Source organism: Engystomops pustulosus, chromosome 4 (genome assembly GCF_040894005.1).
Source record: "Engystomops pustulosus chromosome 4, aEngPut4.maternal, whole genome shotgun sequence".
In the NCBI taxonomy this organism is placed as follows: Eukaryota; Metazoa; Chordata; class Amphibia; order Anura; family Leptodactylidae; genus Engystomops; species Engystomops pustulosus.
In genome coordinates, this window is record NC_092414.1 from 144,428,759 (window position 1) to 144,441,324 (window position 12,566).

General features: G+C 42.8%; 1 protein-coding gene across 2 annotated transcripts in view; it reads right to left on the reverse strand.

Moving 5' to 3' along the window:
- Positions 1–938: 938 nt before the first annotated feature.
- LOC140127339 (synaptotagmin-4-like) overlaps positions 939–12,566 on the reverse strand; it is a 38,542-nt gene continuing 26,914 nt past the window's right edge. For both annotated transcript variants that reach the window (XM_072147916.1, XM_072147915.1), the window contains exons 2-5: positions 10,908–11,770; positions 6,538–6,700; positions 6,255–6,421; positions 939–3,038 (exon numbers count right to left, since the gene is read on the reverse strand). In XM_072147916.1, coding sequence (XP_072004017.1) covers positions 2,889–3,038; positions 6,255–6,421; positions 6,538–6,700; positions 10,908–11,770 — 1,343 coding nt within the window. In that variant the 3' untranslated portion in view covers positions 939–2,888. The remainder of the gene's footprint in view (positions 3,039–6,254; positions 6,422–6,537; positions 6,701–10,907; positions 11,771–12,566) is intronic.

The window sequence follows — 12,566 nt, forward strand, 5'->3', positions numbered from 1 at the left end:
CAGCCTGCCAGCCCCCCTGTAGTATACAGCCTGCCAGCCCCCCTGAATTATACAGCCTGCCAGCCCCCCAGTAGTATACAGCCTGCCAGCCCCCCAGTTGAATACAGCCTGCCAGCCCCCCAGTAGTATACAGCCTGCCAGCCCCACAGTAGAATACAGCCTGCCAGCCCCCCTGAAGTATACAGCCTGCCAGCCCCCCAGTAGAATACAGCCTGCCAGCCCCCCTAAAGTATACAGCCTGCCAGCCCCCCTGTAGTATACAGCCTACCAGCCCCCCTGAGGTATATAGCCTGCCAGCCCCCCCCCCCAGTAGTATACAGCCTGCCAGCTCCCCAGTAGAATACAGCCTGCCAGCCCCCCTGAAGTATACAGCCTGTCAGCCCCCCAGTAGTATACAGCCTGCCAGCCCCTCAGTAGTATACAGCCTGCCAGCCCCCCAGTAGTATACAGCCTGCCAGCCCCCCTGAAGTGTATAGCCTGCCAGTCCCCCAGTAGTATACAGCCTGCCAGCCCCCAGTAGAATACAGCCTGCCAGCCCCCCAGTAGTATACAGCCTGCCAGCCCCCCAGTAGAATACAGCCTGCCAGCCCCCCTGGAGTATATAGCCTGCCAGCCCCCAGTAGTATACAGCCTGCCAGCCCCCCAGTAGAATACAGCCTGCCAGCCCCCCTGAAGTATATAGCCTGCCAGCCCCCCAGTAGAATACAGCCTGCCAGCCCCCCTGAAGTATATAGCCTGCCAGCCCCCAGTAGTATACAGCCTGCCAGCCCCCCAGTAGAATACAGCCTGCCAGCCCCACAGTAGAATACAGCCTGCCAGCCCCCCAGGAGAATACAGCCTGCCAGCCCCCCAGTAGTATACAGCCTGCCAGCCCCCTGAAGTATATAGCCTGCCAGCCCCCCAGTAGTATACAGCCTGCTAGCCCCCCAGTAGAATACAGCCTGCCAGCCCCCCTAAAAATTAAATTAATGTCCTGTCAATTAAAAAAAGAAACTTTCATGCTCACCTGTCTTCTTTTATCTTCTCTCCTCTTCTGGCTGCGCGGGATCGAGTCGCGGTGACGTCATCACACCGCGTCTCCGTCTCCCAGGACTGTACTCAGCTGGTAGAAGCAGGGGACGCGGTGTAATGACGTCACCGTGTCTCCTGCTATTTGCAGTGAAGAACGGAGCTTATGGCTCCGCTCTCCACTGCAGCACCCACTTCTATCTGTGTCCGGAAGGGACGCAGATAGAGGTGAGAGAGGGGTGAGGGCTCGGACCCCGGGCTGCAGTTATAGTACTCGAGCGGCTGTCCCGGCCGCATCGAGTGCTATTACAGCCACTGGCAGGGGCCTCCGGTGGATCCATCGGAGGCCCCTGCCATAGTGCCATGTATCGGGGCCCACCGGGGGTTTTCCCGGCCCCCCGGCAGGCCAGACCGAGCCTGGGTGTCAACATCCATTAGCCTTTTTATACAGTTAGCAACCACAATGTACCATTAAACCAGTGGCGGTTGTTGGAAATTGGCCTAAATAACCTATGTAGATATTGCTTTAAAAATTAGATGTTTGCAGCTAGAATAGTCATTTACCACATTAACAATGTATAGGGTGTATTTGTGATTAATTTTATGTTAGCTTCATTGAAAGAAAATGTGCTTTTCTTTAAAAATAAGGACATTTCTAAGCGACCCTAAACTTTTGAGCGGTAGTGTATATTTATATGAAAGAGAAAGTAGCACCAAACACACCTAGCTTGTGCTGGGCGGGATATGCATTAGAGTGAAACATAAAAAATATTTACAATTTATAGAATAATTGTAATAACTTAATACAATAAACCTAGTAGGCACCACATGCTTTAGTCAATTAGTATATACAAAATTTGATCATAACATAGAAAAAACTTATAATGTTTTTACAAGTGCATCTATAAAGTATGGTGCACTACCATAAACCTAAAAAATAATTTATTGGGGCCAGATAAGAAAGAGATTAAAGTTCCAAGAAATTTATATGGAGCTGCTCTGGTCTCATAACCAAGGCACCTTGTGACAGATAGATCGATAGATAGATAGATAGATAGATAGATAGATAGATAGATAGATAGATAGATAGATAGATAGATAGATAGATAGATAGATAGATGATGTGCCTACAATGTTTAGAGTGATAAATTACATACATTTATTGGGGACATTTATTAGGACTTTCAGCTTTCTAGCACACAAGGCCTGAAATATTTCCCCTTTACACCACTTCCTTGCCAAGTGGGCATGGAAGGCTGTGAAGGGTGTGGCTCGTGGTAGAGTGGGCTGGTGCGGAGCAAATACCAGAGCCTCCTGATGTATCCAAAGGGGCAGGGTTTCATTATCTGCGATATGATAATTCTTCCCCCAATGAGTGAATGCTGCTTTGTGTTCTTTATCAATCTTTTTTCAATTAATGTATGTTCTATTTCTTATAATGTGTATAGCTGTGTAAGAATGTAGCCTGCTCCATCTCTTATAAATGTACTCCTTTTAATTCCAACTCTGGTCTCACTGCCTCCAATCCACCCCCTCCCACTCCACTTCTACCCACCAGCCGCCTCCTCCTTGCAGTGACATCAGCAGCACTCTCCCTGCGTGCTCACTGGTTCTCCACAATGTGCTCATACATGCTTGCTCAGGTGCAGAGATCCGTAGAGCGCAGTGGAATATGATGGCATCATATAAGTAAAGGCTTATTATCATTATGATTCGTATTGATGATCAGTCTAATGGATGTGTTCCAAATCCTAACCCAGAAATAAAATCTTAACCAAATTTCTGGTTGTTTTGTGAATACCCAGTAATGCAGTGACGATTTCCAGATCTGGATGTTTTCTTGTGCATCCCACAGTTCCATGGAGTAGCACTAAAATATGCTAAAACACATTTGACTGTAATGTGTGCCAATGAGAACACTCCACTGGTGCTTTGTTGCACATCTGCTGCCAATGAGCCATGCCAGCTCCTGAGGCACCAGCACCGATTACCACACGGCCAAGAATACGAGCACGATTGTAAATTCGACCCTAGAAGGTGAGCACAAAAGATAACAAAGGTAAGATAACAAAGTTGATTTTATGAGGATGTGAGCTGAACAATTTTTTGCTAAAATAAGGGTGGCATTTAGTTAATAGGCTTTATAGGAATAATATCACAGATTTTTGTTGATGTGGTCCTGGACTGCTTAGGGTAAACTTAGAGAGAATAGGAATTTGGTGTCATTGGACAAAAAAAAAATAACCTTGACCATTATTGTTTCAAAGTTGGCAACACATAAATATGGAGGATCCTTAAATTTTGGGATCCTATAAAATGGGGATATAGTGTACTTTATTGAATATTGAGGGAATAGATGATCCCATTATTCTATACTAAATTGTCCTGTATATACTCAGCATGTAAATACCACAGACCAGTGGGTGCAGCTTTATAAAAAGGCCAGTAGGGTGCAGTAAAGCACCCCTTGCTGGCTGCAATGCTAAATCTCTCCTTTACTTTTGTTAATATGCCAAGGAGAGTCCTACTGCATTGCATAAGATCATTAACAAATACAATTAGGAGTCTCTACATGTTTCCTCACCCTTGTATAGTAGGGAGACTCATCAGAAGACTGTCTATTCTAGTTGAGGATCAGAAGTATTGTTCTGCTAACTAAAAAGAGTGAGCAGGCATTGATGGTGTATCTGATCACAGTATATTCCTAACTAGCGTTGCACTGAAACCCTAATGGGGTACTTCAGTGCTCAGATGGGAAATATACTTTATTTATTTATATTTTGCTTTTTCAATTCTTAGAAGAAGTTATCTAACCAAGGGGATAGTCCTATCTGGGATTAACAGCGATCTCCAGATGTACAGTCCTCTGGTCAGCCAAGACAGCAATCCTATCAGAAGGGTCGGACCGGCAGATCGTATACAGGTGAATGCACTAGTAGGCCCCGACATCAGCTGACTCCTGGTCAGGGGCCACAATAAAAGTGGAGCGATGAGAGGGGCCATAATATGAGGGGGAGATTAGGGAGCACAATATGAGGAGGGGATAGTGGGGTCACAATATAAGGGGGTGGATGAGAGGGGTCACAATAAAAGGTGGGAGATGACATGGACCACAATATGAGGGGGGAATAAGGGGAAAGATGAGGTGGCCACAATATGTAGGGGAGATTAGAGTTCACAATATGAGGGGGACATAAGAGGGCCTAATATGAGGGGGAGATGATAGATGGTGATGATGGGGCCACCATATGAGGGGGAGATGATGGGGGTCCACAATATTAGGGGGAGATTAGGGGTCACAATATGTTGGGGAGTTCATGAGGGTCACAATATGTCGGAGATGATGGGGTCACAATATGAGGTGAGATGAGAGGTACCAATAAAATGAGAGGGAGATGAGGGGCCACAATATGAAGGGGAGATGAAAGGGGCAACAATATGAGGGGAAGATGAGAGGGGGCACTATATAAGTGGGAGATGAAAGTTACCACAATTTGAGGAGATGCTGGGGGAGGGACAGATTGTCTTTAATAAGAGGTCCTGCTGTATAATATTGTAATCATAGAGGAATATATAATTGATTGAGAAGTACCGTCAACTAATCATAAACATGTCCTGTAGTTGATAGTTACACTGGTATACTCAGTCATCTAGTCATGTGGGCAAAACTATTTCTGTATGCAAAGTTGTACACTGACAGAAAGAGTTATCTAGTTATCTGGGCTGTCCTAAGCACAGAATGGGAAGACAATAAAGAGACAAGTTATACTGAGTCTTCCTGCCAAAAGGACTGTATATTTATGGTGACAGGTTTCCTTCAATTTAAATGGGTGGTCCACTTTCAGCAAATAACTGATGTTGTTTGTGTAAGAATAAAGTTATACAATTTTCCAATATGCTTTCTGTATCAATTCCTTACTGTTTTCTAGACCTCTGCTTAGTGCCCTTCTACAGAAAGCTTCTATGTTTACTTCAAGTGGATAGAAATCTGTCACTGGTCATGTGATATATATCACCCGGCTCTGATTACTCTCTGTGATAATAATGGCTTGTGCACCTGTCTGTCCATCACAACAACATGGACAGATTTCTATCCACAAGGTGTAAACATAGAACCAATGGCGGATCTTCATATAGACATTATAGGCGGGCGCCCGGGGCCTTTGGCTTCAGAGGGGCTGACACTCACCCATATCCCATACCGGGGCCCTATATGAACATTCGCTATCAATCTTTTATACTATTCTATACTCCCCTTCCGGCTTCTTCTCCCCGACTCCACGGCTCTGTGTTCTCCTTCTTCTGGCCCGGGTGAATGACTATGATGCGGTGGTGTCGTGGCCGCATGACGTCATAGTTTATATGCCTCACGGGCCCTGACACTATGATGTCACGTGGACGTGACACTGCGCGTCATAGTGATGTGCTCTGGGACAGAAGACGGAAAACACAGAGGCACAGGGTGGAGGAGAAGAAGGTAAGTATAGATTTTTTTTTAAGCGATTGGAGGGGTTTATGTAAATGTGATGGACATTTCATTAAGTAGAGGCATCTGAAGCTGACATTTCATTCATAGGTGGTATCTGGGGTGGACATTTCATTAATAGGTGGTATCTGGGGTGGACATTTCATTAAAGGGGGTCATTGGCTGTTGACACTTCATTAAAGGGGGCATGTGCTGTGGACATTTCAGTGAAGGGGGCTCTAAAGTGGACATTTCTGTAAAGGGGGTACCTGCTGAAGGACATTTCATTAATGAGGTGTGGTTGCTGCTGGACATGTTATTAGAGTGGTATTAGAGTGCATTTCATACCCTAGGGCAGTCAATAACATTTCCCAGTTTGTATTAGTGGTAATATTCGGTGCCTCGGCTTTATACACAAGTATTTACAGTATGAGGGGTATATAAGCTGCAGAGCAGAGGCTGGGGGGCAGCATCCACAACTGTTACACTGACTGGGAGATCTGGTTTGGAGTAGAGGGTTTCATGCAGTTAGGGAATGTGATCGGCTTTCCTAAATAGATGAGTTATAAGAGCAGGTAGGAAGTTCATCATTAAGAGTAATGATATAGAGGAAGGAGAGTATATCGAGTAGCACTTAAGTCCTAACATCTGGGCACATGTGGGTTATTTGCTGAAAGTTGTGAAAACAAATAGACATAAATAACAAAGTTTCATAATTACTAATAGTAATATGATTGTTATTTCTTGTTATGCTATGTAAAAAAGTTTGCTTCTGACTCACCTGCATGACGACAAATTCTAGGTGCAGATATGGACTTTGCACAGATTCGAGAGGAACGTCAAATAAGAATGGGGCATTCCACACCGGACTGGAGCCAGAGGCTGTCCTGGTCTCTTTAATATCCATCACCTGGCTCTCCTGAATCAACCGGATGCTGACAAAGTGGTCTAGAAGGGAGGTTTAATGATACATGTGAGATACAACACAATATATGTATCATTCGTTTTAATGGGATTAAACTGGATTGGTACTGAACACAATTTTTCCATGAGTGGCATCTTACCAGGTGCACCAGGAATACGGGATAATTTGCCCAAATTCTGTGCCTTCTGTACCATCACTTTTATGCGATTGGCTATCGCTTGATGCTGCAGTAGTATCAATATTTCTCCATGTGACTTGAGATTGGAGGTGACAGGTGAAATGATGTCCATTGTGCTGAAACTCTATTAACATACATAGGTTGCAAAAGGTTAACAGTAACACTTTTACACATAAATTGACACAGAGCAGAGTGAATTTTAGAGCTCTTGTACTTACCAATATTAACCTCATAACTAGAGCCACCCTTTGACGGATAAGCATTAATATCAACATCAAATCGAACCAAATAGGTCTAAAAAAGGAGAATGGCTAAAGTTGCTTCCTTCCCTAAGAACAAAAATCTAGTTGCCCAATACTTAACAGGGTTAAAGGGGTATTCTCGTCTGGGCACTCACATTCAGTTTCACTATTCTTCCATATATAAACATTTCTTCAATTGGATGTTATTAAAAAAAATGTTCCTGTGTGAAGATAATTTCTCATAAATGTAGTCATGTTGTCCCTTAGAAACCAGATAGCTTCCTCGGATACGACCACGTCACACTCTGGCAGTGGTGGCCAGACATGCGCCCGAGTCCTGCCTGACCACCAGGATTCAGCAATCATTACCACAGGACGGCTGTGAGACATGCAGTAACTCCCGGACATTTCATATACAAAAACAATTTGTTTCTTTATGTAATCCCTCCAGCAGAGGTGGCCGTATCCGAGGAAGCCATCTCGTTACTAAGGGACAAAATTACTACATTTATGAGAAATTATCTTCACACAGGAACATTTTTTTAAATAACATCTAATTGAAGAAATGTTTATGTATGGCAGATTTATCAAACTGATTGTGAATGCCCAGACGAGAATACCCCTTTAAGTATTTGTAATGTGTGTGTACAGTAAGGGTGGGGGCAAGATATTAGGTACGGTAATTTACCAATATACATCTAGTAAAAGTTCTGCATCGCTTTCTTGATATGTGTAGTAAAACCTCCTGTCTTTTACCTCACCAGTCAGACATTCCGGTTTATAAAATGGCTGCAGATGGACCTTCATCTTATTTTCATGAATCATAAAGTCATGGCAGGGCGATTATTCATGGACAGATAAAAATCATATGACCCTCTATCAGCTGCCATTTTATGGCTGATGAGGTAAAAGACAGGAGGTTTCACTTTACATATCAAGAAAGCGGAGAAGAACTATTAATAGATGTATATTGGTAAATTATCTAATATCCTGCCACCCACACCTACACACACATTACAAAAAACATGAGGTAAAGTGGCCAACCCCTTTAAGCTCATCATTATGCAGTAAAATCTGCTGTTAAAGTGAGGACTGTAGGATTTACAAACTGGCTTAATGGGGAACAGTTAATTAGGACATGATATACAAATGCACTGTGAATTACTGGATAGTATATTATTGGTGGGAGTATTAAAGCCACTCCTGGACAGTATTTCACTGGGGGAGGGGCTTTTGGAGGCACTCCTGTACAGTAGGTTATTTGAGGGGTATTGGAGGCACTCCTGGGTAGTATATTATTCAGGGGGAGGTATTGGAGGTATGGTAAGTAATAAGTTTATTTTTGTAAATGGCTGCTGTGCAGTATATTATTAGTAGAGGTATTAAAAAGCAAAGGCAATCCTGGACAGTAGATTATTGGGGGTATTGGAGACACTGCTTGCCAGTATATTACTGGGGGGGGGGGGGGTAAGGAATTGGAGGCACTCCTGGGCACTATTTTATTGGGGGAGAGGGTTTTGGAGGCACTCCTGTACAGTAGATTATTTGGGGGGTATTGGAGGCACTCCAGGGTAGTATATTATTTGGGTGAGGTATTGGAGGCACTCCTGGACACTATTTTATTGGTGGGTGGGGGTATTGGAAGCACTCCTGGACAGTATATTATTGGTGGGGGATTAGAGGCACTCAGGGACAGTATATTATTGAGGCGTATAGGAGGCACTCCTGGAAAGTATATTATTGGAGGGATTAGAGGCACTCCTGGATAGTACAGGCAGTCCCCGGGTTACATACAAGATAGGGTCTGGAGGTTTGTTCTTAAGTTGAATTTGTATGTAAGTCGAAACTGTATATTTTATAATGGAAGTTCTAGACAATTTTTTTTCTTTTGCCCCAGTGACAATTGGAGTTTCAAAATTTTTGGTGTAATTGGACCAAGAATTATCAATAAAGCTTCATTACAGACATCTTACAGCTGATCATTGCAGTCTGGGACTATAGTAAAGCATCAAGAGAGCTTCACCAGAGGTCACAGTGGGCAGAGGGGTCCGTCTGTAACTATGGGTTGTCTGTAAGTCGGGTGTCCTTAAGTAGGGGACCGCCTGTATATTATTCGGAGGAGGGTTATCATAGGCACTGCTGGACAGTATATTATGAGGGGGGGGGGTATTGGAGGCACTCTTGGATAGTATATTATTGGGGGGGTGAGTACAGGCACTCCTGGGCAGTTTATTATTGGGGAGAGGAAATAGCCTTTTGTACAGTATATAATGGGTGGGTGGGGGGACATGGGCTCCTGGACTGTGCACTGCTCACTACATATGGATTGGTGAGGGGGGCTGTTTTGCTACTTTAACGATGGGATGCAGGGATAGATATAAATCAATAGGGTACTGCTTTGCTAAATATTAATGAATGGGAGTAAACAAATTAATAAGAGGATGTCATAGCAGTATTGTGTATTTATGTGTAGAGTATATATTGTGCTATATTCATATATGTCTGTTATGGATATATACTGCATATACTGCATATGTCTGTGGAGTGTATATACACTCACCGGCCACTTTATTAGGTATACCTGTCCAACTGCTCGTTAACACTTAATTTCTAATCAGCCAATCACATGGCGGCAACTCAGTGCATTTAGGCATGTAGACATGGTCAAGACAATCTCCTGCAGTTCAAACCGAGCATCAGTATGGGGAAGAAAGGTGATTTGAGTGCCTTTGAACGTGGCATGGTTGTTAGTGCCAGAAGGGCTGGTCTGAGTATTTCAGAAACTGCTGATCTACTGGGATTTTCACGCACAACCATCTCTATAGTTTACAGAGAATGGTCCGAAAAAGAAAAAACATCCAGTGAGCGGCAGTTCTGTGGGTGGAAATGCCTTGTTGATGCCAGAGGTCAGAGGAGAATGGGCAGACTGGTTTGAGCTGATAGAAAGGCAACAGTGACTCAAAACGCCACCCGTTACAACCAAGGTAGGCAGAAGAGCATCTCTGAACGCACAGTACGTCAAACTTTGAGGCAGATGGGCTACAGCAGCAGAAGACCACACCGGGTGGCACTCCTTTCAGCTAAGAACAGGAAACTGAGGCTACAATTTGCACAAGCTCATCGAAATTGGACAGTAGAAGATTGGAAAAACGTTGCCTGGTCTGATGAGTCTCGATTTCTGCTGCGACATTCGGATGGTAGGGTCAGAATTTGGTGTCAACAACATGAAAGCATGGATCCATCCTGCCTTGTATCAACGGTTCAGGCTGGTGGTGGTGGTGTCATGGTGTGGGGAATATTTTCTTGGCACTCTTTGGGCCCCTTGGTACCAATTGAGCATCGTTGCAACGCCACAGCCTACCTGAGTATTGTTGCTGACCATGTCCATCCCTTTATGACCACAATGTACCCAACATCTGATGGCTACTTTCAACAGGATAATGCGCCATGTCATAAAGCTGGAATCATCTCAGACTGGTTTCATGACAATGAGTTCACTGTACTCAAATGGCCTCCACAGTCACCAGATCTCAATCCAATAGAGCATCTTTGGGATGTGGTGGAACGGGAGATTCGCATCATGGATGTGCACCCAACAAATCTGCGGCAACTGTGTGATGCCATCATGTCAATATGGACCAAAATCTCTGAGGAATGCTTCCAGCACCTTGTTGAATCTATTCCATGAAGAATTGAGGCAGTTCTGAAGGCAAAAGGGGGTCCAACCCGTTACTAGCATGGTGTACCTAATAAAGTGGCCGGTGAGTGTATGTTATATGTGTATTCTGAACAATCAAGTGCGGGTGACGGTGGTTCCTTGGTCACACTAGAAAAACATATTTTAGACGCCTGCCCTACTTCAACCCTCTAAGAGGATGGTCTCAAAAATGAGTTGTTTTCTCTTTACTCTTTGGGGCCTGATCCCACCAGAGAAACCAATAAGACAACATAAATCATTTCAGAGATCAATATAAATATAACAAGTATATTTAGAATTTTTTGGACCTCAAACTTAATGTTTTATATTAAACTATGATAAATCACATAAACTACACTTTACTATGAAATATGCATTGAGAGGAAACTTACCTTTTTTAGCTTTATTTTGGTAATGGACAGCTCTTTTGTGAAGGCTAATGTGGCCTGAGAATTACAGTCCAAAGTGGCGCAAGAAAAAAGCACTTCCCCAATGAAGCCTTCCCTCATGGAGCTTCTATCACGCTTGTACAGCGCAAGCCTCAAGGTTTTGTCCTTCAGATCCTCTGGTTTATGCCCTAAGAATGTAAATTTCTGTGTGCCTTCAGAATTCTCTGTCTGCGCAGGACATGGTTCCTTAAATCCAGGGAGGAGCCAGGCTCTGACAAATGAGTTTCTTTTCTGATACAACTGTTTTGGCAGATTGGATAAACCAGTGACTGAAACTGTTAACATTTCATCAGCCAATGAGTAAAAAAGAGTAAAATGCACAAGTAGCTGAGAGCTTTGTTTGATGGAATAGAATCCATTAGGGTCAGTGTAAGACTTTGGTAGTCCCACCAGTCTGGCAAGATCCCCGTTTGATAAACTTTCCCCCATAACTGTGCTCCTACGTTTCAAAACACGCTTAGTCTTTGAGGATAGTTGGTAGAGGCTCGGCAAAGATGCTCTAACTTGATGGTTCCTCTCAGAAAAGCAGTTTAGTCTCTGCTGAGGTGGTGATAATCTTTCTCCACAAACGCTAGGGGGAATATTCAGAGTGTGATACTGTTGATGCATAACATCATTAATAGGCCTTGCAAGATTGTCAGATAATTCCATGTCTCTGTTACACTGCTGTGTACAGCTCTTGTCTCCACCATCACTGCTAGTTGAGGATTGCTGTTTGCGGCTCTTGTGCCAACAGATGGCGCAGCCAAGCAGCAGGCAGAAGCACAGAAGTGCCAGACCAGCTCCCAGCAGAACCTGCAAGTGGACTGAGCAAAAGAATAGAGATAAAACAACAGCTTTCTTTTTGCTATTCTGACCTGTATTGTGATCATTTTCGATTCTTAAAGAGAACCTGTCAATGAGATTTGGGACACTAAACCAACTATAAGTCCATGTGGACCTTTGATTTAGTGTCCAAAATGACCCAGTTTAATTTCTGTCCCTGGTCTTGATTAAACAAAGAAACAAAACTTTATACATAGAGATAAGTCAGATAAGGTGAATATGACATGTGTAATATATAATTATATAGATTATATACAGCGCTTGCCAGAGATAGTGTCACCCCTATCCAGATATATATATATAACACCCCTTTTCCAATTAAAAAATAATAAATTATAATTTTAATTATTTTATTATTATTATTTATTTATTATAATTAGTCGCTACATATATTACAGCGCTTGCCAGAGATGGTGTCACCCCTATCCAGATATATATATATAACACCCATTTTCCAATTAAAAAATAATAAATTATAATTTTAATTATTTTATTATTATTTATTATAATTAGTCGCTACATATATTATAAATAGTTCAGGGGGTTTGTATGTACATTAATTCTAATTTGTGGGTGACGTATTAATTATATAAATAAATATTATAAATTATATACTAATTAATTAATTTTTGTTATATGCCATGTATATTCTTAATTTGGTGGGTACTATGCAAGTATATAGTATTTCTCTTATATTCCGGTACATAGTATATATTACAATTTTGAATGTATTTTTTATGCATAGATTTCATATAGGAAAGTTGTACAGTGTAGTCA